The following is a 26,598-nucleotide window of genomic DNA, read 5'->3' as shown; positions in this document are numbered from 1 at the left end:
TACCAGCCCACAAGTAAGAGCTTCGGATAATTTGATAATATTGTTATGCCTCTGAAAACTAATCATGTCTAATGAATGTTCTGAAAAACAAAGCAACTAAAATATTGAGAAGCCTATTGAAAGAACAAAACCCATATGTCTGACTCTCAGTATAAACCCCAGGGATTGTAGAAAATTTACTGCCAGATAATTTTCTTCAAGAAATTTAGACTAGAATTACATGATTGGATTGTTTCAAATCACTACATTGTGGCTACAAAAGTCTGTCAAACTTTTTAAAAATTAAAAATGAAGAGTAACAAGCACTGTGGCATAAGGCATCCTGTGCCCCTGCACTTCAAAGGCATATTCTAAGAAAAGCAATTCATCTATTAAGGAAGGATTCCTTGTAGTAGCTTGCCTGGGTGGCAGAAGTACTTATTTTACTATATGCTTGCTCTTAAAGTGATGACATGACACTGTAGAACACTATACATGGAGGCTGCAATGTTGAAAGCCCCTCTGATAAACGCAATCATAAAAGTTTATTGGGTAGCCAAGTTTGGAAAGATATCTGGTAAAACGGCTACCAAAGTAAAAACCAAGTTAATAATCCCTACGTACAATTCATTTTGTTTCCATAACGATACTGGCGTTTGACAGAAAAAACACAACACAGTTTTAGAAAAATTTACAAGTCAAGTCAATACTTCTTAATCAGTGATACTGAAAGGCAAAATCTCCTGTTCTCCTTTCTGGGAATATGTGGTAGAGGGTAGAGACAGAAGCCACCTTAGCCAGATACTAAATCAATGGTGGGCAAACATTTTGGGCCGAGGGATACATCTGGGTATGGAAATTGTATGGCAGGCCATGAATGCTCATGAAATTGGGGGTTGGGTTGCGTGAGAAGGTGAGGGCTCTGGGGTAGGGCCAGAAATGAGGAGTTCAGGGTGTGGGAGGGGGCTCTGGACTGGGGTATGGGTTGGGGTAAGGGGAGGGGGGTAGTGAGGCCTCCAGCTGTGGGTGCAGGGTCTGGGGATAAGGGGTTTGGGGTACAGGAGGGTGCTCTGGGTTGCGACTAAGGGGCTCAGAGGGCAGGAGGGGGATCAGGGCTACAGAAGGAGGCTGGGGTGCAGGAAGGGGTCAGTGGTGCAGTCTTTGGGCAGTGCTTACCTCAAGCAGCTCCCGGAAGTAGCAGCATGTTTCCCTCCCCCCCGCCCGAGCTCCTACATGGAGGCATGGCCAGGCAGCTCTGCACGCTGCCCCGTCCACAGGCACCGCCCCTGCAGCACCTAATGGCTGCGGTTCCCGGCCAATGGGAGCTGCAGGGGTAGCCCCTGAGGCAAGGGCAGCATGTGGAGCCCCCTGGCTGCCCCTATGCATAGGAGTCAGAGAGGGGACATGCTGCTGCTTCCGGGAGCCATGCAGAGACACGGCATGCGCGGAGTGGGGCAAGCCCTGGACCCTGCTCCCCAACAGGAGCTCGAAGGCTGGATTAAAATGCCTGAAGGGCTGGATGTGGCTCCTGGGATGTAGTTTGCCCACCCCTGTACTAAATGCTTTCTGAAGTATCTTTGCTAACACTTTGGTGGGGAAGGGTATTTGCATTTCTCAGACACAGCCTACTCAATTCACTACAACACTGGCTGCCTACACCACAAGCTGAGAAATTCCTTTTTTGTTACAGGACAATGGGTAACGCTGAAGGAGGGTGAGGGATTACAGATTTGCCATTCAGTAGGTCTTTTACATTGGCTCAGTATACAGTATTTTAAACCAAAACCATCAACTTGTTAAATTTAGATTAAATGCCATCAGCTGTTATGAAAATGCTTTAGCCAAGAATCTGAATAATATATTAATCACTATAGCTGTCAGTGCTTTAATTTATTGATTTAGCAATCTTATTGGCTGTATCTCATATCTGACCTAATGTTAGTCTAATGAGTGACTCTCACATGGAAATATCTTGCTAAGCTTAATCACCTTCTACATTTCAGCTGAAACACAAATGATAAATATTCTCCTCTGGACCAGCATCAGCATAATCTCTCATTAAAAGCAAAGCTTTTCAATCATCTAAACAGGTTCAAACTTTAAAGAGTTCTACAGGTCAATTCACAGCACACATTAAAGCTCCTAGCCCTTCCAGCCTGTGTGTGAGGCAATCCTGTTAGTGAAAAATACTCATTATTTCATATTTAAATCTAAATATTTCATAACTAAACAGTCACTATATGGTAACATCAGTGGTACTAGAGAATATAAATACATCCCATGTTCAGACACTGAGAAGTAGCAAACGTGGCTATGTTGGTGTAACCTCTGATTGCATTTTAATATATTGATAATCTGTGTCAGTCTCACAGATAAGTGGATCCTTTTTAGCTAATTAGGCATAGAGCTACTCCCCATAGCCACACAGTGGATGAAATAAATGCACTTTCTGAAAGGGTCCTTGCATTCAGGTTGGTTTACCTGAATAACTGTACAACACATTCACAAGACAGACAATAAAAAGAGCATTTAAAATGATACATGAAAATCTTAAACTGAAGGCAGAGAAAAAAGCCACACTATAAACCAGAAAAAACCCTCAGAGAGAGGTGGAATTACATATTGGAGTCAAATAAAACTGAATTTGTAGGGAACATTCAAAAAAAATCATGAGAACCTACACTGTGATTTAAAATACACCTCTACCCTGATATAATGCTGTCCTCGGGCACCAAAAAATCTTACCACGTTATAGGTGAAACCACATCATATCGAACTTGCTTTGATCCGCTGGAGTGTGCAGCCCCGCCCCCCCGGAGCACTGCTTTACCGCGTTATATCCGAATGTGTGTTATATGGGGTCACATTATATCAGAGTAGAGGTGTAGTACTTTTTTGGGTGTCAGATCAATTCCATAAACAAAGAACCCTCCTCCTCCCCCCCAAAAAACCCTACAGTAAAGCCATGTGTAAATTAAATAGAAATAAAGTAATAGTAACACTAGGTGAATCTGGAAATTACTGTACGCTAGTGCATAAATGCCTGGCTGTCTACAACAAGTATTTATTGTATGACTGTAGCGTTCTCACACAAACATTTTTTTGGCTTACAGAATGAATACAAAGGGAGGAAATTGCACTTTTAAGGGGTTTATTTCTATCATATGTACATTAAAAAGCTTTTGGATGAATTTTGTGCCCATTCAAGCAAGGAGTACACACCAAGTGGCATAGAGTGGGCAGGTATGCAAGTTTCCACACATCTTCAACATACTTCAAGATGTATAGCCTTGCTATTCCTGGGCTTTTCACCAAATAGAACAAGCCAACTGGGTGGTGGTTTCGTGGAACAGATAATAATATCTTGGGGGAAGTTTATGATGAGGCCAAGAGTAACAAATTCATTTCATTCGGAAGTAAACCAACATTTCAACATTAAATAGGCAGAATATTACTAATTACACCAAATAGTTTAAAGTCTGTTTTTAAGGCAGGAGTGGTTTTGAAGATTTATTTCTCTCTCTTTTCTACCAAGTTACTTCATGTCAAATTTCTCCAGTAAACATCACCATCTCAAAGTGATGGACCGATATAGCCCAAGATTTCCAACATTAGTACTTACCCAAAATAATGGAAACTAGGGCAAAAAGAAAAATCATGGACTAGAAAATACTGTATAATCGTACTTGAACCTCACCACCATCCATTTGTTTTAATACAATAATATAAACATGAAGAATTTGTAACAAAGCCACCTCAACAGATTTCACAGATCACATAAAAGCTTTAGGGCCTGATTCTGCAGTCTGAACATGGGAAAAGTCACACTATCCCCATGAATAAGAACTGCACAATGAAACCTGTAGTTTGCAGTCAAACAGGAAGACCCTCAACATAGAACTTTTAAAATTCAAAAGAATTACTACAGTACTAGCAATTCCAGAGTCCAGTATGAGCTAGATGTAGCTGCTTTTCACTCCATGATACTTCTTTCAGTGCACTGTTCCACATCTTATTATTGAGAAGTCTGATTCAGTTTCAGGAGCTTTCTGCATCATTATCCACTGCTTTGCTTTTGATTTGCTCTTCTAGATTCTTGAGTGAGTCAGGATTGTACCTGTATAGGTAACCATATGGTCGGAGATGATAAATCAAGTATTCCAACTGATACATAGTTGTGGAATCAACATAGTGGAATGAAATTGCCAGATCAGAGCAGCATTCAGGACCCTAAATATGGGGCGGGGTGAAAGAAAAAAAAAAAAAACAGACTCAGCGGACATTTCAAAATGTGCTTAAAATTTTAAAAATAATTCTCTCTAAAGTGTAAATAATACATATTTGGCTTCACTTTATCAATAATTCACACATTTCAAAGCCTAAATTTGGCAGGAATAGAGTATTCATACCTTGGTAACACTATTTTGCTTGATCATCATCTCCAAATGGAAATTAACATCTTTCATGAATGCTTGATGTGCTTTAGATAGTTTCTGTGACAACATGATGAAAAACATGTCTGGTGTACATGACAGCAAACCATGGTGTAATTTCTAAAACTCACTAACATGTTGTGCAGTAACTGATCTATGTGGACTCTGCTTCCCAGAATCTTCACCCACGTTTCTCCCCATCCACTTTTCCTTACCTTCAGTTTTCCTCATCTATTCTCCAGGACACCTTCAGCTTGGTTTCCCATGTTTCTAATTCAGTTGCAAGTCTCCCTCTTTGCCAGAAACAGCCAAAACAGCTAAAGGACTTTGTTTAAACACCTGGTGCTAGCAAGGTACTCTGATAGTTTTCTGCTTGGATGCAAATAGTGAGCAACAATGGATAACCCTTCACATTTCTTAAATCTCTCATTTTTCCACCACACTGTTTAAACTAAAGCTGCTCACTTTTTTCCCCAAAATTTGCAACTTCAATTACATTTTCAAAATTTTGAAGAAAAGAAGTGGGTTGTCGTTTCTACAAATTACATCCTACATTTTGACCAGCCTTAATTCAAACTAGTCAAACTCTCACAGGGAAGACTGTGCACACAAAACAAAGTGATACGAAAAACATGACAGAAATTTTAAAAAATGAATCAAAGCTAGTTAATGAGGCCCTAATGTGAGGAAATGACTATCCTTAAACTTAGCATGGGAGCCGAGTATGTGAGCATACTGTAATGGTTACAGAGGCCAAATGAAAGGAAGTAGAAACAAAGTCTGCCTCCCACTATGGTTAAATGTCAGAGTTGTAGAGTTTGAAAGAAACAGGTATTCTTTAAACAATAGAAAACCAGTTCAAGCAGAAAGTAAACTGCAGCATGTACAACGTAAGAGGGAATATGAAGAACATGTCAAAATATTCACTCCATATAGAGATTTACAGAAATAAAAGTACAGAATTTATTGACACCTTTCAATCAAAGCATTTTTCAGGCAGCTTTCACTCACTTGCAACTGAAACACTAATAGTTTAAGCCAGTTCTACAAATCATTCACCAGCAGAACTCCAACTGATTTTGATAGGGCAATGTGCAAAGTGCATGAAAGACTGGGTCCTTTAACAATAATTGAGGGAGCATTTAAAGCAAACAAAACAAATTTACCAAGACAGAGGTTCAAGCGTAATAAAATTTAGCACTTAGTGATTTAGGGAGAGATTTTCAATAACACAGGAGGGAGTTAGATGTCTCACTCCCCTTTGTGTCTGTGAGACGTCTCCCCTTATACAATAGTTTAAGATGCTGTATAAACACACAACTAATTAGTCCTGCCCCCCCTCAGGAGATGTGGATAGTATTGCCCCCAATTCTACAAAATGGAGAAATGGAGGCAGAAAAACAAAGAAATTTGCCCAAGATCTAGTGAGAATCTGTGGCAAGGCTAATATTAAACCTCAGAACCAATCACATGGTCATTCCAACAGATCACACCACACCTTTAATTACAAATGCTAACCAGTTCTTTAAAAAAATACTATTAGGAGTTTCACTTTTATATTCTTAAGATATTGATAGTCAGGACCCAGGTTTTATACATAATTCTAAAATAGCACCTCCAAAGTGCCTTCAGATAACATGCTATGTTTACTGGCTCAATGCTGCTAAAGCAGCAAGAGTGCTACTTATTAAATCAGCAGCACCACTTCCTACAGCATCTACATGTTCCTTGGAAGTTTATCCAAACCCATCCCCATTTAGCTAGTAAGATATGAGGTAACAACTTGATGTGGTATGGCTGCTGGCCATATCTCCGATATACAAACCAAATCTAATGCATTACACAGATTACATGTTACATGAAACAAGGCTTTTGAAAATACTTGCACTTCTCACCTATAAAAAAAAAAAAGTTTTACAACTTAGCAGCTCTGCTCATTAGTAGGGTTCCATGTCTGTCATGGAGGTGGGGGAAGTCATGGATTCCGTGACTTCCTGCACTTCTGTGACTTCTGCTGTAGCCAGTGTGGCTGACCCCCGGTCTGCCCAAGCAGCTGGCCCGAGGCCCAGCTCCAGAAAGTTGCTCAGGCAGCCACACTGGCTGCTGATGGAGAAGCCCAGGGTCAGCTGCACTGACTGCTGCTTTGACAGCCCCTGGCAGCTTGCCCCAGGGACCGATGCTCAGGCGTTCCCAAGGGCGGCAGGAGCAGCCACAGTTGGTGGCTTCTGGCAGCGGCGCTGCCACAGGCCCACGTGGCTCCCCACACTCACCCCCAAGATTGAATCATGAATATTTTAGTAAAAGTCACGGACAGGTAGCGGGCTATAAACAAAAAATCACGGCCCATGACCTGTCCGTGACTTTTACTAAAAATACCCATGATTAAATCATAGTATTACTCATTAGAAATGAATACATGAGCAATCACAAAGCTGAAGGTAACAGATCTAGTTTCTACACCCAGATGAGACATTCAGCAGGAGGACTGACAAAGGCTGTAGAACTATTTTGGTAGATATCAGTGGATGCTCCTTTAATTGCAGTTTCATGCATGAAATTCTCTTCCAGATTTATCAAGAGAAAAAAGGATATTAACTTACAACAGAGGTTTTTGACTCCTCGGGGTCCACAGACTATAACTAAGATTTGCAAAGGGGTCCACACCTCCACTGAAAATTTTTAGAGATTCACAAAAGGAAAAAAAAAAGGTTGAAAACCCCTGAATGACATCTATAAAGATATTTCCCTCACCCTCAATACTATAGTTACTTGAGATTTGAATAAAAATATGCAGATACAGAAAAACTAAAGATGACCAAAACCGGAATAAACACTCACATTAAAAAAAAGTTAACTTTTACATGCCAAGCAACTTGCTTCCACAATTTCCACTGTGAGACCATTCCATTAACCTAAATGTAATTATATGTACGTATTTTATATATTTCACTATTGAGACTCGTTGCAAGTATGTCTTCTGAATATTGTTTTTTAAACACAATTCTTAGACACACAGTTTGGACCTATGTACAGCAGCTAGATGTGTTCAAAACCAGTTTAGGGGGCAACTGTGTTTAAACAATTCCATGGGTCCTTCTTAATCAAGGATGGGGACTAAATCAGCTGAGGCTACAGTACTGTACTGAGCTTTGAACAACATATCCACCACCTCTTTTTGAAATATTTGCTTCTGGGAATAAGACAGGACAATGCAAGTTCCAGTGTCATGTTTTGCATCTCATCTTTATCATCTGTATGTTACTGTCCTATTATAATACTCTAAATGTGCTATCAAGATAGCCTCTTAAAAATGGGACAGAAGATTTCTTCCATTTACTAAATGGCACATTTTATCACTTTATTATCACAACCATGCTACATCTGAACACAACAAGAATGGTTTGGTGGTGTTACGAGAGAGGTGGGATTTCAAAAGTATTCAGTTTTGGCCTAATTCTGCTACCAAATGAAATGGGAGTGTCACAATTGACTTCAAAAGAAACAGTTTCCAAAGCACCCAGTGTTAGTGTAATTCCCACTCCATTTACAGAGAAACGTACCACTGCTGTTAGATTTACAAATCTAACCAGTTTTAAGACGGAACTTGATAAGTTTATGAACAGGATTATATGATGGGTTGCCTGTGATAGCATGGCGCTGGACACAGTGACAGGAGGTCCTTTTCAGTCCTATGTTCCTTACCTTTAGATTGTTAATAAGGCTCTTGCAGAAATTATACACAAACCAGATTTTCTAAGATATGAGTACCTTCAGCTCTCATTACTTTCAAGAACTATAGCTCTCATTGACTAGAATGAGAGATATGGGTCTCCATTTCTCTGTAAATCAGATCGACAATAAGGACCTCACATTCAGTTTTAAATTGGTAGAATTTGATTTTAACAAAAAAAAAAAAAATCAGTTATTACAATTTAAAAAGAGGTGCTAAAAAGTTAAAATTCCACCACTTGAACTCACTGCAAACTTCTCATGTTCCCCTCAACTTTGACAGGTAAGTAGTATCCTCTAAAATGACAAAAGGAAATTCTTTGTAGAGATTCTCAAACTAGCATGGACCACATCTTAAATTTTCTCATGGACCACATAATAACCCAGTTCCAACTAGAGTAATTGTTGACATGGAAAGGTAACATTAGGAACAATATGTATTTTAGCTGCCTTTTGATGTGATTTAGCAACAGGAAACAAGAAGCAGCCAACATCCTATGATAAACCAGTTCTTCAAACAGCACAAGAGTTAGATAGAAGAGACCTACTGGAGCATCCAGTCCATCTTTCACAACATTAGAACAATAAAAATAAATTTCAGATTAACTTATTCTGGTACATTAGGCACTTGCTTTTAAGTTTTAATTTATAAATGGAATATATAATGATTCCAACCTTAAATCTGTTTCAGATACCCACAGCAAAATCATTTTATTTTCCCAGAACATTTTAATAATGAACAAATAGCCTATAATTACTGTATATATAAAAATATGAAGTACATTACTGAAGTTATCTAATGAACACAGCCTTTCTAAAAAACACCTTACCTCTATCGGAGGATAATAATTATAATTCCAGTACCAAAATGTTCTAGCTAGATATCCTCTGATTAAGTGATGTTCTGGCACAAAGGGATGAAAAGTTTCTTTACCACTTGGGTCCCTTGAATCTCCAGCTTCTACGTTAATATTCTCCATGCATTTTCCGAGTGCTAGGTCTTCAATAGAAGAGCTATGAGAACATTTGTTGGTTTTAAATGCATTAACAAATCTCCTTAGAGCTTCTTTGCTCAGTACATATCCTGCTCCTCCACTCATGTAGCCCTGTTTTACATAAGGCTTAAACCTTCTTCCAAAGTATATTGGTTGTTCAGGATTGTATTTTGAAAGAAGCCATCTCAAGTTGTCCAGTATAACATACGTGTCATCATCTGCTTTCATAAACCAATCAGCCTCGTCAAAATAATGATCATGTACATACTGGAAGGCTTTGATAGTTTTCCAGTACAGCTGGTCCCTGCCTTCTTTGGTTTCTAGTCCCACAGTTGGAAAGTCTTTATTCTCCTCAGAGCTCATAAATAGTATTTTATTGCAACGCTGGGCCCAAGTCGCTTTAACATGCTTGGCTTTTTTCTCTAGGTTCTGAGGCCCAGTCATCACCCAACAAAGTATTTTCACCTTCTGATACAGTCCTTCTGCAATATTTTTGTTCTCATCTAAGAGGGGGTGGGGAGGGAAGAGAAATTCCATGATATGTTAGTGTGTTTGCTAAGTAGTAACACACATGGAAAAATACCATATAAAAGATTCAGCAATGCTTAAGAAAAAATAAGTTTAGTTAGTCATTAATAAAGTGCAGAGAGATGAATGGGAAGAAGTCCAGTATAGACGCACATCAGATGAGGCTTCTGTTTTGGACAACTTTTTTCTGTCATATTTAATACAAGTCAAGCCATGTACAGCTCATTTTACGTTACCTGAAATTTGGTGACCAACATTTGTCTTCGTATTTAATTCGGTCAGCAAGACCAAAGTTAAATTCAGGAATGAAAACATCTTAATTATTTTCAAATACTTATTCCTACTTAGTTTTACAAGAGAAGTAAAAGCGATACTATTAATTAAGATCTTCTCACCAAAAAACCAAACACGGTTTTACAAAACTTTACATGAATTTTAAAAAATTCAATTCAATTTTATTTAAAAGAATTCTTTGGTAGACTTACAAAGCTAATGAAAACTTTTTTAAAAATAGACTAAATATAAAAATTTGAAGCCAGTCAGTCAATTTTTTTTAAAACAGTCCATGCTAAGTACAAAAATATTAATGGTGAAGAGCAAATTAGATTTTTTAAATGTTTAGTTTTAATACCTAAAATGTTTAATTACAAACTTATTTTAAAACAAATGTCACCAACTACTGAAACTGGTTTTCAAGTTAAAAGCAGCAAGTAAGTCAGAAAAGGCAACTTGTCACCAGAAATCAAATTAAATCTTTATTTGCGGAAAGGAGACAAGAAATAAGTTCTGCAATACTGTGATAAAAATCATCATTGCTGTATCTGAAATACTTTTCATTTCCAGATACACTGACAACCTAATCAAAGAAAAGTCTATATCTATTTAAGGTTTAAATAGGTGTAAAGTTTTAAAAACTCATGCACCAATTCTGCAACTGGACCCAAGTAGATGCACCCCTGTGCCTACCCAGGCATGGTCTACACTACAATTAGTTCAACTCAAGCCAGCTTATGTTGACCTAACTATAAGTGTCTACACTAAAATTGTGCTCCCACTAACATAACTGCCCCTCTATGCTGACTTAATAACTCTACCTTCACAAGAGGCATAAAATCAATGTAATTAGGTCAATGCAGTGTCAGGGTAGACACAGCATTGCTTTCATCAACTGCTACTAGCTTTCAGAGGCCATCCCACAATGACTCACGCTAACAGTACAATTGGTACAAGATCTCCTGTTGAGGACACGCAACACTGACACAAGGAGCTTAATGTGAACATGCAAAATCAATATAATTACTGCAGTAGCTGTATGCTGATATAACTTAGGCTGACATAATTTTGTAGTGCAGACATGCCCACAATGTCCTCACTGTCTTCAAAAAACTACATTTAAGTCAATGAGATTCTATTCAGGTCCGGATCAGATTGCAGGATGGGGACCTAAAATGTCTGTTTATCTTTATACAAGACCAGGCCAATTTTCCTTACAATAATTTACTATTATAGTGTGCACATTTCAGAGAACAAACAGGTTTGTACGTGTTTTGCAATTTAAATATATTTAGTTTTAAGTTACTCATTAGTAGCCTAGCTCTGCAAACCCTAACATAAGTAAGTAGCTTACTCACCTAAGTAGTCCTGTTGCAGACAAGATTTGGACCCTAAATTTTACAGTTAATCAGTCCGACAAAATATATCCATTGTAAGGAAAAAAAATGGAATTGCAAATAAATATGGTTATTCGTTTTGAGTGCCTGAGAACAACAAAATTAAAATATAGCAGAATTAATTTGTTTCTGAATGAATATGGCTTTGGATTGCTTATTATCCTTTTCACCACCAATTGGCTGGTATGTATTTTTTGGTTATGAGATTACGTCATTTAATTCCCCCATGAAACTCAGACCACCAGCCTCAATCCATTATATAAGTTGCCAGTGTTAAAATGAAACTGGGGGGGTGGGGGAAGGGGGAGGGAACAACCTCCTCTTGAAGATCTAGTGGGGAGAGCAAAGGGCTGAAAGCTAGAAATCTTTAGCGCTATTTTCTTTTCTGTCACAGATCTGTATAACTTTGAGCAAGTCATTTAACTTTTCTATGCATCGGTTTTAATACCTGAAAAATAGGTATTTATTTGCCTCATAGGGTTGAGGGGGTTTAGTTAATGTTTGTGAAGGACTCTGAACTTACACAGAACTTTTCATTCAAGAATCAAGTATTATATAATGATGTTATATATTACATGCTTCAGACAACCAACGTCTATAGCATTTTTCCCCTCCCAAAATGTAAACCGCTTGACTGATCAGCTTTAAAGAATAGTGGGCTACTTTTAAAGTTTCACTTTTATTTGAAAAGTTTAATCACAAATTATAGATGATCCTAAATTAGCTTAAGTAAAACTAAAAAGCAATCTAGCTGCCCATGAAGTACTGCGATTGTGTCAAATGAGCAGAAAAAAATATTTGTTGTAGTTTACCACTTACGAAGCTCCCGGAGCTAACCTTTAAACCGCTACCTCCATTTCCAAGTCTGGATGCAACAGTTGGCAAGTATTGTGCTCTCTGAAAAATCACTCTTATTAGAAAATGCAAATTAGTAAAGAAAAAACAAACAATCATTCAATGCCTTAGGAGGGGAAATCTATTCTCTTTTATATTGTGTGTGTGTGGACATGCAATAAGAAAAACTAGTGTATAAATACCTAGCAATGAAGAAAGAAAAATGTCAAATTGGAACAATATTCCCTCTCCTTTTACATTGTACAAAACATAAAAATACCTTGATGCTGCCGAGCATCAGCATTGAAGTTCATTTGTCCTTCCAGCTGATCACTTCCAGTTTCTTCTGAGTGTTCACTATGGGGGTCATTGTGAAGAACATCAGGTTGGATCTCAACCTGTTTTTCCAACACTATGCTAAATAGCATGTAACATGTGAAAAATCCTATTGTTGATCCAAATGTGAAGGTTAGAAGATTCAGCAAAGATTTAGAAGAGGCCATTTCCTGAAGGCAATGTGCTGTCAAGAAAGAAAGAAACATTAAGTTTTTCTAAGCTAAGTAAGGGACATATAGGGGAGTGTGAAAAAGAAGTCAAGTGACAAACTCAGAGCCTGATTCTAGAACCCTCATTCATACAGAACTTCCATTACTCGAACTGGAGTCTTGGGTGACTAAGAGCAGCAAGATTAGAACCAGTATTTATTCCTTTGTATATAAAGGAATACAGAAGAGGAAGCATTTTATATACCATATAAACATAGAAGAGGACACTTGAAAGACAAAAAAGTAGTTTGTGTAGAGACACGCATCCCCTTTTATTTACATTTTTCCCCAACTACTCCTAACAAGTATGCATATTACAAGAGTTAAGGACACAAACAGTAATAATAATAATAAGTCGTCAAACAGATAGGAAAAAAAATTTAAAAATACACCCAATCCCAGAATGAACTAGATCTTATTTCTGCATTTTTCTATCAATGTCTTGTCCCCCCTCAGCCCCTCTGAGGCCTTGTCTACACTACAGAGTTGCAGCGCTGGTGAGGGGGTTACAGCGCTGCAACTTAGGATGTGTACACACTTGCACAGCACGGCCAGCGCTGCAACTCCCTGGTTGCAGCGCTGGCTGTACACCCGGTTGAGCCTCGGGTGTAGAGGATCCAGCGCAGCGCTGGTCAGCAAGTGTAGACACCCACCAGCGTTTTTATTGACCTCCGTGGCATAAGCAGGTATCCCAGCATACCTTAGAAGCCTCTCTGGTAATCATGCAAACTCCACTGCCCTGGGCTCACCTGACCCCTCCTTTAAATGTCCCGGGAATTTTAAAAATCCCCTTCTTGTTTGCTCAGCCAGGTGTGGAGTGCAATTAAGCAATCACTCAGCAACCATGCCTCTACGCACCAAACGAGCCCCATCATGGACCAATGCAGAGCTGCAGGATCTCATAAGTGTTTGGGGAGAGGAGGCTGTGCAAGCACAGCTGCGCTCCAGAAGGAGAAATTATGATACCTCTGGGCAGATATCGCAGTCCTTGATGAGAAGGGGCCATGAACGGGACGCGTTGCAGTGCAGGGTCAAAATTAAAGAGCTGAGGAGTGCTTACTGCAAAACTCGTGAGGGAAATTGCCGCTCAGGAGCTGCCCCCACAACCTGCCCGTTTTACCAGGAGCTGGATGCCATACTTGGGTGTGACCCCACTGCCAATTCTAGGAGCACGATGGAGAGTTCAGAGCAGGGAGAAGTGGGGGAGGTTGTAGAGGACAGCGACAGTGAGGCTACTGGCGTGGAGGGAGACACCCCGGAGTCCCAGTACACATGCAGCCAGGATCTCTTCTCAAGCCAGGAGGCGGCTAGCCAGTCGCAGCAGCTGCAAGTTGATGGTGAGGAAGAAGCTGAGGATCGTGCTCGGGGTAAGTAGATTTTTATGTTTTGGGAGAGGAGGGTTTTGGTTATGGCTGCCTGCATGCATGCCTAAACGTGGAATAGCCCATTGATTTGCTCCATCACGTCTCTGTAATCTGCCTTGGTAATCTCTTGAAAAGTTTCAGCAAGAGCATTTGCAATTTGCTTTCTCAAGTTGATCGGGAGAGCCACCGTGGTCCCTGTCCCGGTCAGGCTAACTCGTCCTATCCACTGTGCAGCGAGAGGTGGGGGGACCATGGCTGCACACAGGCAAGCTGCATAGGGGCCAGGGCGGTATCCACATTCCTGTAGAAGACCCTCCCTCTCTTCCCAGGTAACACGCAGCAGTGATATGTCTGGCAGTAGGAAACCCTGTTGAGAGCTTAGGGATACTTGAGTGCAGGGCGCCAGGTTCGCGTTTCCCCAGCCTATGGCGCTCTGTTGTTAACCCCCCCTCCCAGCACGTAGCCAGCCACGCGGTGCGCTCCGGTGTTCCCCACCCCCCCCTCCAAACAGGCATCCAGCATCGCAGTGTACTCCGGTGTTCCCCACCTCCCCTCCAAGCAGGCATCCAGCTCCGCGGTGTGCTCCTGTGTTCCCCACCCCACCTCCAAGCAGGCACCCAGCACCGCGGTGTGCTCCGGTGTTATGCACCCCCCTCTAAGCAGGCATCCAGCACCGCGGTGTGCTCCGGTGTTCCCCACCCCCCCTCCAAGCAGGCATCCAGCACCGCGGTGTGCTCCGGTGTTCCCCACCCCCCCTCCAAGCAGGCATCCAGCTCCGTGGTGTGCTCCTGTGTTCCCCACCCCCCCTCCAAGCAGGCATCCAGCTCCGTGGTGTGCTCCTGTGTTCCCTACCCCCCCTCCAAGCAGGCATCCAGCTCCGCGGTGTGCTCCTGGGTTCCCCACCCCCCCTCCAAGCAGGCATCCAGCACTGCGGTGTGCTCCAGTGTTATGCACCCCCCTCCAAGCAGGCATCCAGCACTGCGGTGCTTCCCCCCTCCCCTCACCAGCAGGACGGCGTGAACGCGGACCAAAGAACACCCCCCCCCCCCAAGCAGCTCAACACCTTCCTGTCCCCTCTTGTCCCCTCTTCAGGACACCAGCTACCTCCTGTACCCATTGCTGATAAACCCCAGTGACCCATTGGTCAATTCCCACTCCCAAGGGGAAATTGGGGCAAAACCACTCACCCCATTGCTTGCCATGACTTAGCTTGCCTGCCCTCTCTGTGTTATGTGAGGTATGCGAGAAGGATGCTACCAAAAGTCTAAAAAGTCCTTCAACATGTGATAATAAACAATGTAGCCTCTGTGTATTACATGGTTCTATCTCTCTTTTTTCTAGTGACCCTGACTACTGCAGCCGGATCACCGGCCTCACGTAGGTTGCAGAACTTGAGACGGAATCCTAGAAAATCAAAAGAAGAATTGATCAAATCTGTTATGAGCCACTACAACAGAGAAAGTAGGAAGACACAGGAATGGAGAGAGAGTGTACATGAATGGAGGCAAACAGAAAGCAGGAGAAAGGAATTGTCTGCCAAAAAAAACCACAAAGCAGATGATAAGCCTCCTGGCTCGCCAAACTGAGTCTTTCGAGTCTCTTGTAGCCATGCAGACAAATATGTACCATGGTAACCCACAGCCCTCCCAAAGCCCTCTTCCTTGTTCCCCAGTATTTCCACAAAACAACTTTCTCCAGCAGCCAGTTCCTTATTATCCCCAGCTGCCCCCAACACCTGTACGATCACCTACCAGCCCTGATAACTATAATTCTTACCCTGTTCACTCCACCCCCATTATTCTGCAGCATAGTAATTCTCAAGTGCAGCAGACATTGAATAGTGATCAAAATAGGGCATATTCAAACCTGTGAATGTACAGTCCACCACCCCAACCCCCTTGCCTGTTATGTACTGTATGTTGAATAAAGGTTTTTTTGATTTTTCACTACGTTATATTATTGCTGGAAGTGGTAAATATTATACACCAAGGTAAAGCAAAGCACATCAAATGCATCAAACATTACTGTTGGCTCTCAGCATCAAATTGCTCCCTTAAAGCATCCCTAATCCTTGAAGCCCTTTCCTGGGCCTCCCTATTAGCCCTGCTCTCTGGCTGAGCAAACTCATCCTCTAGGCGTCGAACCTCGGAGGTCCATTCCTCACTGAATCTTTCACCCTTCCCTTCACAAATATTATGGAGGGTACAGCATGCGGATATAACAGCAGTGATGCTGCTTTCCACCAAATCTAGCTTCCCATAAAGACAGCGCCAGTGTGCTTTCAAATGGCCAAAAGCACACTCCACAGTCATTCTGCACCGGCTCAGCCTGTAGTTGAACCGGTCCTTGCTCCTGTCAAGCTTCCCTGTATATGGTTTCATGAGCCAGGGCATTAAGGGGTAAGCGGGGTCTCCAAGGATCACAGTGGGCATTTCGACGTCCCCTACTGTGATCTTGCGGTCTGGGAAAAAAGTCCCGGCCCTCAGCCTCCTGAACAGGGAACTGTTCCTAAAGATGCGTGCATCATGCACCTTTCCAGGCTATCCTGAGTAAATGTCAGTGAAACGCCCAAGGTGATCCACAAGCGCTTGCAGAACCACAGAGAAATACCCCTTGCGTTTAACGTACTCTGATGCCAGGTGGGGTGGTGACAGAATAGGAATATGCGTCCCATCTATTGCCCCTCCACAGTTAGGGAAACCCATTTCTGCAAAGCCATCCACAATGTCCTGCACGTTCCCAAGAGTCACAGTTCTTCTTAGCAAGGTGCGATTAATGGCTGTGCAAACTTGCATCAGCACCATTCCAACGGTGGACTTTCCCACTCCAAACTGGTTCGCCACCGATCTGAAGCAGTCTGGAGTTGCCAGCTTCCAGATTGCAATAGCCACCCGCTTCTCTACTGGCAGGGCAGCTCTCAATCTCGTGTCCCTGTGCCGCAGGGTAGGGGCGAGCTCAGCACAAAGTGCCATGAAAGTGGCTTTTCTCATCCGAAAGTTCTGCAGCCACTGCTCGTCATCCCAGGATTGCAGGACGATTTGATCCCACCACTAAGTGCTGGTTTCCCGAGCCCAAACGCGCCGGTCCACGGAGCTGAGCACATCTGTTACTGCCACAAGCAATTTACTGTCTTCACAGTGAGGCGATTCAATATCATCGTCTGACTCCTCACTGTCACTGTCACTCTCACTTTGCAGCTGAAGAAATAGCTCCACTGCCATGCGCGATGTGCTGGCAACATTCATCAATAAGGTCGTCAGCTGCTCAGGATCCACTTATAACAAAAATCGCAGAAAAAGCGCTGTAGAATCACAATGCCGCCAAACTGCTCGGAATGTGTAGCAAAGCACCACGGGGCGTTGGAACAGGAAGCGGAAAGACACTCACACTTCCTTCCCCTTCCCACAAGCCACAGCGCCGAAATGGGACGAGGTGCTCTGTGGTGTAGCTGCCCACAATGCACCACTCCCAACAGCGCTGCAAGTGCTGTAAATGTGGCCACACTGCAGCGCTGGCCCTATACAGCTGTACTAACACAGCTGTAACTACCAGCGCTGCAAAACTGTAAGTGTAGACATGGCCTGAGAAACAGATAGATGTGGGATGTCCTGAAAGTCACCAAATCCAGGCTCTGATGGGACAATTAAAAGTCAATTCTAAAGTCAAGGAAATCACCCTCAGAAAACCCTGCTTTCTGCTTCCTCATATTTTAAATAGAGGGTTGTTAGATTGGGCATCTGAGGGCTTGGCTACACTTGAGAGTTACAGCGCTGGTGGTGGCTTTACAGTGCTGTAACTTACTCCCCGTCCACACTGGCAAGACACATACCGCGCTGTATCTTCCTGGCTACAGTGCTGATGGTACTCCACTTCGAGGAGAGGAATAAAGAGAACACCTCTGCTCTTGCAGCGCTGGGGTGCCAGTGTAAACAGTGATTAATCTTACTACGCTGTAACTGACCTCCAGAACCTTCTCATAATGCTTTTAAGTAAAGATAACACTCTTTATTTTGTTGTGATGCCTCTCTTTGTTTTGTTGTGAACTTGGGGCTCCTGGAGCTGCTTATCTAAAAAACAAACACAGCTAATGTTTGCTTGAGCAGAGGCAGGCAGGGGGATGAATGTCCACAGCTAGTGTTTGCTTGAGGAGAGAAGTGGCCTGGGGGAGGGGTCTGTTTTGGAGCAGCTGCTTATCTGGTCTGTGAGGAAAAAAACAAAGGCAGCTATTTGCATTTAGTGAATGGAGTGGGGGGAAGGGAGAAGGGGTCGGAACTTGCAAGGCAGGGAGCTGACACAGTGTCCGCTCCAAAAATCCACTCTCTCTCTCTCCCTCATGCTCCCTGTCACACTGCACCCCACCCCCCCTCTATTGAAAAGCATGTTGCAGTCACTTGAATGCTGGGATACCTGCCCATAATGCACCATTCCCAACACCACTGCAAATGTTGCAAATGTGGCAACACTGCAGTGCTGGCAGCTGTCAGTGTGGCCACACTGCAGCGCTTTCCCTACACAGGTGTACGACGACAACTGTAACTCCCAGCACTGTACAGCTGCAAGTGTAGCCAAACCCTGAGACAGTATGCATAGGGAGAGAAGCAATCTCTCAAACAGCCAGTGAACCTCAAAATGAGTTTTTATAAGACAAAACCAACACCTTAAAGCTTCTTCTGAAATTCAGCTAGTGTGCTTAAATCTTTGCAGGATTAACTTGAATATCAATTTCTTGATGAAAAGAGCTTTTAAAGTCTAAAAAACCCATTGGGTTTTAGAAATCCTAAAAGCAAGCAACAGAGATGATTTTTATTCACAAACAGTTGTATCACCACATGCAGCAATTCCCATGAAAATTAGTGCATGGGATTTAGATACAATCAACGGGAGAGTAAACCTCAATATGTTCTAGAGTAGAAGCCCTTGTACATACATGTAAGTGTAGAATTTCAGTGTCAAATATTGTTTGAGTATTTTTCTGCTTTTTGAGATCTGTAAAGGCACTGTGAAAGATTTCATTACTCCCTTCCTCCAGACTTGAAGCCCCCACCCACCCACACCCCATTTCTTAGAAATATATGGTTTTCTGATTTTGCTAGATGCTTGAGAATTTCTTGGAGGATCCAAATGTGCAAGTCAATCTTAACAGCCTTAATTCACAGTCTAATCTTTAGATAAGATTTTTTCTCCCAAATGCGAGTTCTAGGTATTAAAAAACTCAAACACACACAATGGAGGGGGAATAGGGGACACAGAGCGACTAGCATGAGGAAGGGATTGCAGGGAATACCTGAAACAGGCAAGATAGAAAGGCGGCATACAGAGAGCTTGTGATGGGGTATGGAGGAATGCAAGAAGCCCCTGTTGTGTGCAATAAGTGTAGTGTACAGAACAACAATGTATGGAACCCCCTAGTTTTTTAAAGAAGTTAACCTTAGATTTGACTTCACTTCAACCTAAGGAAAATTTTAAATGTGTTATAGTATCAGCCCAATCTGTAATGATGAGCAACTCACTTCCAAGCAAATGTAGAACTCTGTACAGCAAATACATGGCATCAAGCAATTCCCCAGCAAGGGTGGTTCTATGTCACATTTTTTACATTACAGTAAAGCAGCATTTAAAATGATTGTTCTGTAGACCAAATGTATTGCAGACAATAGAAGGGCTATAATTACTCTTTGTACACTATCGATTAGAGAAGCAGAATGCAGAATGGTTCCTGAAGTCAAGTCCTGACCTGATCCTGCAAAAACCGTCACACAACTATTATTGTTATTATTTGCATTACTAGTGCCTGGGGGTCTAGTTATGGACCATGACCCCACTGCGATTTGCTCTGTTTGTACAGCACATAAAGACCCTGCCTCACCCAGAGAGCTTACAGTTGGAGTAGTCCCATTGACATCACTGGGTTTACACATGTGTGTAAAGTTAGGCATGTGTGCAACTCTTGGAAGGACGGGGGTCTATGTGAGCCATTTACTATGATCTTGTACAAGCAACTTCAACTCCTTGTACCTTGGTCGACTAGATGGGAAAACAGTTCTAAAAATAATTAAAATGTCACTAAACATCATATTCTACACCAGAGCTAAAATTTTTGTAAGAACGAACTGTACACAAAAGCCTGCCATTTTCCTAATAAAAGAGCTACGTGAAGAAATTAATGTTAGAATTCAGACAAATTAACATAAAAGATATATTGGAAAAAGCTAATAAAATATTTCTTCTGTGAATGCAAAACTATAAATTATTAGTCATACGGGATGGCACCATTTCCCAGCTTCCAGAAACAGCAATTTATGCCACTTAAAGTATGTGGAATGATAGAAAAAGAATGTTTTATATTTTTGTTTTCTACTGGGTTCCTGCCAAACTAATTAGACAGCTACTTGAAGTATCACAAACTTCAAGACTGTATTGGTAATTAACTGCTGGGAAAGAATTGAAACTGAAAACAAAAATGGATTAGCAGTGTACAACTTGAGATGAAATAGAAAAAAAAAGGCATTCCATTAAGTTTATAATTGCAATGAGGACCTGTGAGTTGGGGATTTCCTAACTGTTAATGATTATCTGGAACATTAACTCCAACTCACCACAGCAGTCATTAATCCCTAGAAAATATTATGTGCCTCCACCATTACAGCTTTAATACTTATTTATTGCTTCAGATCATGAAACAAGCATTTTAAATGATTAAAATTCCTATATATACACACTAAACTATGCTGAAATTACTCCAAATTGCAACATATTACTATATTTTAAAATCAAGTGATTATGGAGCCTTTATGCACAAACTATAGCAGGAGTTCCCCAACTGAGGGCCACACTGATTATTCTGCAGAAGTTTGACAGCTGCACCAAATTTGTGTATCATAGAGCTGACTGCAGCTGCTCTCATCTGTAACATGGAAAAGTATGATGTCGAGATTATAGGTCCCAACATATGATGCTTTACAGTGATTAAGGCAACCTTCACTCGGATCAAGGTGGAGTACTATACTGGGAACTATTTTTACTATCACATCTCCACTTTAAATATCAGGGTGGTACAAGCCACATTACAGTACCATCTGTGACCTAAAGCTGTGAAAAGACAATGACTTGATTTATAGTGCTACTATTATAATCTGATCTGTTATTAATCTCAACACAGAAGGCAAGAAGAGTTGAGCTAAATGCCCTCTAATAATCAAATTTACAGGATTTACACAAAAACTGTAACACTGCAACTGTTCATTGTATTAAAATATTTGCTATAGTGCAGGGGTAGGCAACCTATGGCACGTGTGCCGAAGGCGGCACGCGAGCTGATTTTCAGTGGCACTCACACTGCCCAGGTTCTGGCCGCCGATCCAGGGGGCTTTGCATTTTAATTTAATTTTAAATGAAGCTTCTTAAACATTTTAAAAACCTTATTTACTTACATACAACAATACTTTAATTATATATTATAGACTTATAGAAAGAGACCTTCTAAAAACGTTAAAATGTATTACTGGCACGCAAAACTTAAATTAGAGTGAATAAATGAAGACTCGGCACACCACTTCTGAAAGGTTGCCGACTCCTGCTATAGTGCTTCTCTCTGGATGGCCACCATCTACTACGAGAGCCTCAAAACTGGCAAGACAGACAATGAGAATGCCAGGATAAAGTGTGGCCTCCAACACTTGGGACTTAAAAAAAAAAAGTTTATATTCATATGGAACAACTGCTGGACTTCACCTCTTTCACACACACTTCATCTCTTTCACACCTAATATTAGTTGCCTCTTTACCATGCAATTTATGTGTTCTGTTTTAACAATCATCATTAATTTTACTTGCTGGAGCATAATATCATTTCAGAATGATTTTTTGTAATTTTAAGCTATTTTAGTATTAAGTTACAGTCAAATATTTAAGTTGAATATTAACAGCTCTATGTTTGGGCATCAGTAAGTGCCTTAAAAGAAAAATGTCATAAAATACATTTTCTGTTTCTTAATGTTTCCATTATGTGTGTTCCTGAAAAATATCAATCATGTCTGGAAACCACTAGTATTCACTTTGGCAGCATTCCAGAAGAGGAAAAGTATTTTTTTGGGGAGAGGGGGGGCAAGTATTGGGACAGCATTTTTGAAAAATTCAGCATTGGAGCCCCCCTTCTTGATATACAATTTACAATATCCTCCTAACCATTTAAATAGTTTGTTGTATATTGATTGTGACGACACTAAACAGTCTTAGAAAAATTGACATATATGAGACAGTTTATGCATATATATAGGCTATGTTTTGGAATTTATTTTTATGTAATACTAAGATTTGAAGTGAGTGAAAAAATGTTCTTACTTGCCAGAAAAACAAAAGGAAGAATGTTTTTTTAAACACTTTTTTTGCATTACATTACAGTATCTAACCAGAGCAGATCAAATTATATAAAGAAAAGAAAGATCAGCTCTCAGATATTTAATAACCAGCCCTCACACCCATATTCTTTATTTAATTACTTCTCTGCAAAATGATTTATTCAGATAGCCATTACGAAGTAGAGCCGAGCCAAGACAAGTGCAGAATCTGTGGAGTAGCAGAAGTCTCCAGTTTGCACTCACTAGTGCTACCTTACTTCTTGTTCTTCTTTAAACCAGATAAGAATTAAAGGGTTGATAAACTACAGTGGCCTAAGGCCATATTCAATTCTGTACCTCATTACAACTTTAGGAACATTCCTGCAAATGCTTATACATACATAACTTTACTCATGCGGGCAGTCGTACACAAGTCAATGGGACTGACTGCCTCCTTAGTGTTTTAAAAGTGTCACCGTTTAAAGGAAGGCTGTCACCTTAAATTTGGTCCAAAATTTAAGTTGTGTAAAGACAAACTTTTATAAAACCCCCAATCCATAAAAATTTACAGAATTTATTCAAATTGTGGAAAAATATTTTTAAAAACAGAGGCATTCTCCTGCCTTGTTTGAAACCCAAACACAGCACTATGGTGATACACAGCATGGCTGCCGCTCTGCAACCTGTTCTATACAGCCATACCCGTCAGTAGAACTCTGTGAAGGTTTTGGACTCTGCTCATGCAAAACATGATTGAGGCCTGTAAGCAAAGTAGAAGATAATTAACTGACTTCCTTTCTCTGAACTGAAAGAAATATAAGAACTAAATGAAGAATATAAAAAGTCACAAGTAATCTGGATTTTTAAAATTGTCATTTATGCTTGTGGCTATTTCCTTTGTATTATTTTGTGTATTTTTAATTAAGGCATAGGTACCTAGAGCCTAGATATTTTATAAATGCATAGATATATTTTATTTTTACTTACATTTATAAAAAAATAAAATTAAAGTGTTACTAGCAACAGTTAAAAGACTGTCCATTTAATTAAATGGAAACACATTACATAAACAACTAGGTTCTCTCTAGGGCTACACTACATGAGGTAGAATTAGTTTAAAAAAAAACAACCCAACAACAACCTAAGATAAATACTCCTTAAGAGTTGCATACTTCAGAATGAAATTGATCAATACTGCCATGTTGCTAACACCAAAGCAATGACAAACAGAATGATCTCATTTTAAAGTAAAGATTTGATAAAATGTAGTCAGATGTTGTATTAACAAAAATCTCATTATTTTAAGAAACTACAGTACTGTATATGTAGAAGTATACACATCAAAACAAACAATTCCACCATGTGTGTTCAATCAGTAATAGGGTCCTATCAAATTCACCGCTATGAAAAACTCATCATGGACTGCGAAATCTGGTCTTTTGTGTGCTTTCCCCCTATACTATACAGATTTCAAGGGGGAGACCAGTGTTTCTCAAATTAGGGGCCCTGACCCAAAAGGGAGTTGTGTGTGGGGGAGGGTGTCACAAGATTATTTTAGGAGGGGTTGCAGTATTGCTTCCCTTACTTCTGCACTGCCTTCAGAATTGGGCAGCCGGAGAGTGGTAGCTGTAGGCTAGTAGCCCAGCTCTGAAGGCAGCGCCATGCCAGCAGAGTGCGGAAGTAAGGATGGTACTACCATACCATGCCACCCTTACTTCTGCACTACTGCCTTAGGAACTGGGTGGCTGGAGTGCAGTGGCTGCTGACTGAGGGCTCAGCTCTGCAGGCAGAAATAAGGGTGGCAATACCTTATCATGCCATCCTTTCTTCTGTGCTGCTGCTGGCGGTAGCGCTGCCTTCAGAGTTGGGCTCCTGGCCAGCATCTGCGCCTCTCCAGCTGCGTAACTCTGAAGGAAGTGTTGCTGCCAGCAGCAGCACAGAAGTAAGGGTAGCAGTACTGCAACCCCCCTACAATAAGCTTGTAACCACCTCACAAGTCTTTTTTGGGTCAGGATCCCCACAATTACATCACCATTAAATTACAGGTTTAAATAGCTGAAATCATGAAATTTATTATTTTGAAAAGCCTGTGACTGTGAAACTGACCAAAATGGACCATGAATCTGGTATGGCCCTACTCATTAACTCACACAATTTGTTCATCTGCAATGGGTCTCATTAGTGTGAATCAATGAGTTTTAGCTGATAATGAAGAAAAGTTTACCTAAAAATAGTCTGATAAATTTTCTTTCTACGCCCTGGTATCTGAACAAAAATACATTCATAGCTGGTATAAATACAAAGAATCAGAAGCAAGTAATTTTGAGACATTTATTTTAAAACTGCTTTCAAAACCTAAAACTATGGAAATAAAAAGCTTATGGCCACTGATAACATGATCCCATTTTTTTAGAAGAAAAATCTTAGCAGAAACCTCTCTTCCACCGGCCAAAAATCTGGCACCCTTCTCTTGGCAATTAATTCACCTCCCAATAAATGCTAATACTGTTTCACTGAACCTGACCAATACTAAGGGCTGGGACTCCCAGCCAGGAGTGAGAGAGACTCTGCCGGCTCCAGGGGGATTCACTTCGCCCGCCCTCCTCGCACAGGCGCTGAGAAGCGAAGACGGGAAACCGCCTCTCGCTCGCCGGAGAGGGGCGAGCCAGGCACCTGCTGGCTACCAGGGCAGGGGTCTATGCCTGCCGGTGCCTGGGTTACAGACACGGTCTGAGCCCCCCCCCGCCGCCGCCGCCGCCGCCGCTGACTGGGGCCTCCCCGGGCTCTGCCCAGACAGACCGACCTCCCCGCCCCGGCCAGGCCCATACCGACCCGGGGACGGCTCCCCTCTTACCGGCTCGGCCCTGCGCACCCAGGCGGGTCCCGGCTCTCAGGCGCCCATTAGCGGGAAGGCGGGGCGGGGAAGCAGTCCGCGGAGCCGCTGCCCTCAGGCCCCGGCACCATCGCGCCGCCTCAGCGCCACTGAGGAAGCCCGCAGCGCGCCGGGGCCTCGCCGCTCCTCACGTCACCGCCGCGCGGCTGGAGGGGCGGCTCCAGCCTAGTCACGCTCATTGGGCAGCGAGCGGCGGGGGCCGGGCTGGGGGCCGCGCGGGGAGCTGCAGGGACCGGCCTCCGCGGCAGGCCCCTTCCTCGCGCCGCTGAGCCCGCGGTGGGAAGTGAGCGAGAGCAGCAGCAGCGGGCAGGAGGCCGCGCGGAGACAGACGGGCAGGGCAGGGGAGAGGAGAGGGGGCGAGACCGCCCTGCCTTGCTCGCCTGTCACGTAGCTGCTCTGACTGGGGGCCTGGAGCTACAGCACGTGCCTCAACCTGGCCTGTTCCCGGGGCTGGAGCAAAGAGCCCCGGGCTTGGTTCAGATCTGGGTGGCATCCTTCCCTCCAGCCCCATGTAGCTTCCGTGGCCTAGCAGTAGCAGAGGATTAATGGTGCTATTGGCCTTGCTGACCACCTGGTCACCACCCAGCGTCTTAGCCTCCGGCAGCGTGGCTTCAGCTAGAGTTGATTCAGGCAACTGGTGGCATGGTCCCGAGGACTAGAGCCGGAGTGGGACTCTCAGCTGGGCCACAGCTGTGGCCAAGGCTATGTGCCTCCGATTCCCCATGAGTAAAATGGGAATAATGAGGAAGGGCCAGCTTTGTAAACAGCTTTGGGCTGTAAAGGTGAAAACTCTTGGCACAGTTTAAGCACAGGTGAAAGTAAGCTGGTATGTGGTGCTGGACTGGACCAGCTTCTCCGGCAGTGGTTTAAAGGACCCAGGGCTCCAGCTGCTGTGGGGATCCCCGGGCCCTTTAAATTCCTGCCTGAGCCTTGGCACCCCAGCGTAGGGGCAGCTTGGCTCCTTTGGTGATTTAAAGGGCCAAGAGCTCCATTGCAGCCTGGGCCCTTTAATTTGCCCCTGCACCCTGGAGCTCCCAGCCACCTCTGTGGCTGATAGCTCTAGGGCGATTTAAAGGTCCTGGGGCTCCCAGCCACAGCTGGAGCCCCAGGGCCTTTAAATCTTGAAAGGCCTTGCCTCTTCCTGTTGAGACCACCCCTCTTCCAGTTGAGGCCACACCCATGCGCAGGAGTCCAGTGTACCAGTAAGTCCTTTAAGTTACTTTCACCCCTGAGTTTAAGGCAGAAGGAATTTGGGAGGGTGGAGGTAGGGGAACTGGGAAAATGGGAGTATC

At 42.4% G+C, this 26,598-nt stretch overlaps 1 protein-coding gene across 2 annotated transcripts; it reads right to left on the bottom strand.

The window, feature by feature from the left end:
* Positions 1–3,113: 3,113 nt before the first annotated feature.
* On the bottom strand, positions 3,114–25,421 carry C1GALT1 (core 1 synthase, glycoprotein-N-acetylgalactosamine 3-beta-galactosyltransferase 1). 2 transcript variants are annotated; one of them, XM_050941740.1, is made up of 5 exons: positions 25,268–25,421; positions 12,449–12,688; positions 8,972–9,639; positions 7,013–7,081; positions 4,118–4,209 (listed from the first exon to the last, which is right to left on the bottom strand). In XM_050941740.1, the coding sequence occupies exons 2-4, from the start codon at positions 12,669–12,671 to the stop codon at positions 7,052–7,054; spliced, it is 921 nt and encodes a 306-aa protein (XP_050797697.1). In that variant the 5' UTR covers positions 12,672–12,688; positions 25,268–25,421; the 3' UTR covers positions 4,118–4,209; positions 7,013–7,051. The 2 variants fall into 2 exon arrangements, with proteins under 2 accessions (XP_050797696.1, XP_050797697.1); XM_050941739.1 differs by lacking the exon at positions 7,013–7,081 and having other exon boundaries at positions 3,114–4,209; positions 25,268–25,417.
* Between the last annotated feature and the right edge of the window lie 1,177 nt (positions 25,422–26,598).

This window comes from Gopherus flavomarginatus, chromosome 2, assembly GCF_025201925.1.
Source record: "Gopherus flavomarginatus isolate rGopFla2 chromosome 2, rGopFla2.mat.asm, whole genome shotgun sequence".
Classification (NCBI taxonomy): domain Eukaryota; kingdom Metazoa; phylum Chordata; order Testudines; family Testudinidae; genus Gopherus; species Gopherus flavomarginatus.
Note: the sequence above shows the minus strand (reverse complement) of the source record. Positions and strands in the feature narration are given on the sequence as shown.

Coding starts and splice junctions, on each gene's coding strand:
- C1GALT1 (XM_050941739.1), bottom strand. CDS start 12,671: ATGGCCTCTTCTAAATCTTTGCTGAATCTTCTAACCTTCACATTTGGA. Junction 9,640..12,448: donor TGATGCTCGGCAGCATCAAG/GTATTTTTATGT, acceptor ACCCCCTCTTAG/ATGAGAACAAAAATATTGCA. Junction 4,210..8,971: donor ATTATTATCCTCCGATAGAG/GTAAGGTGTTTT, acceptor CCCCATATTTAG/GGTCCTGAATGCTGCTCTGA.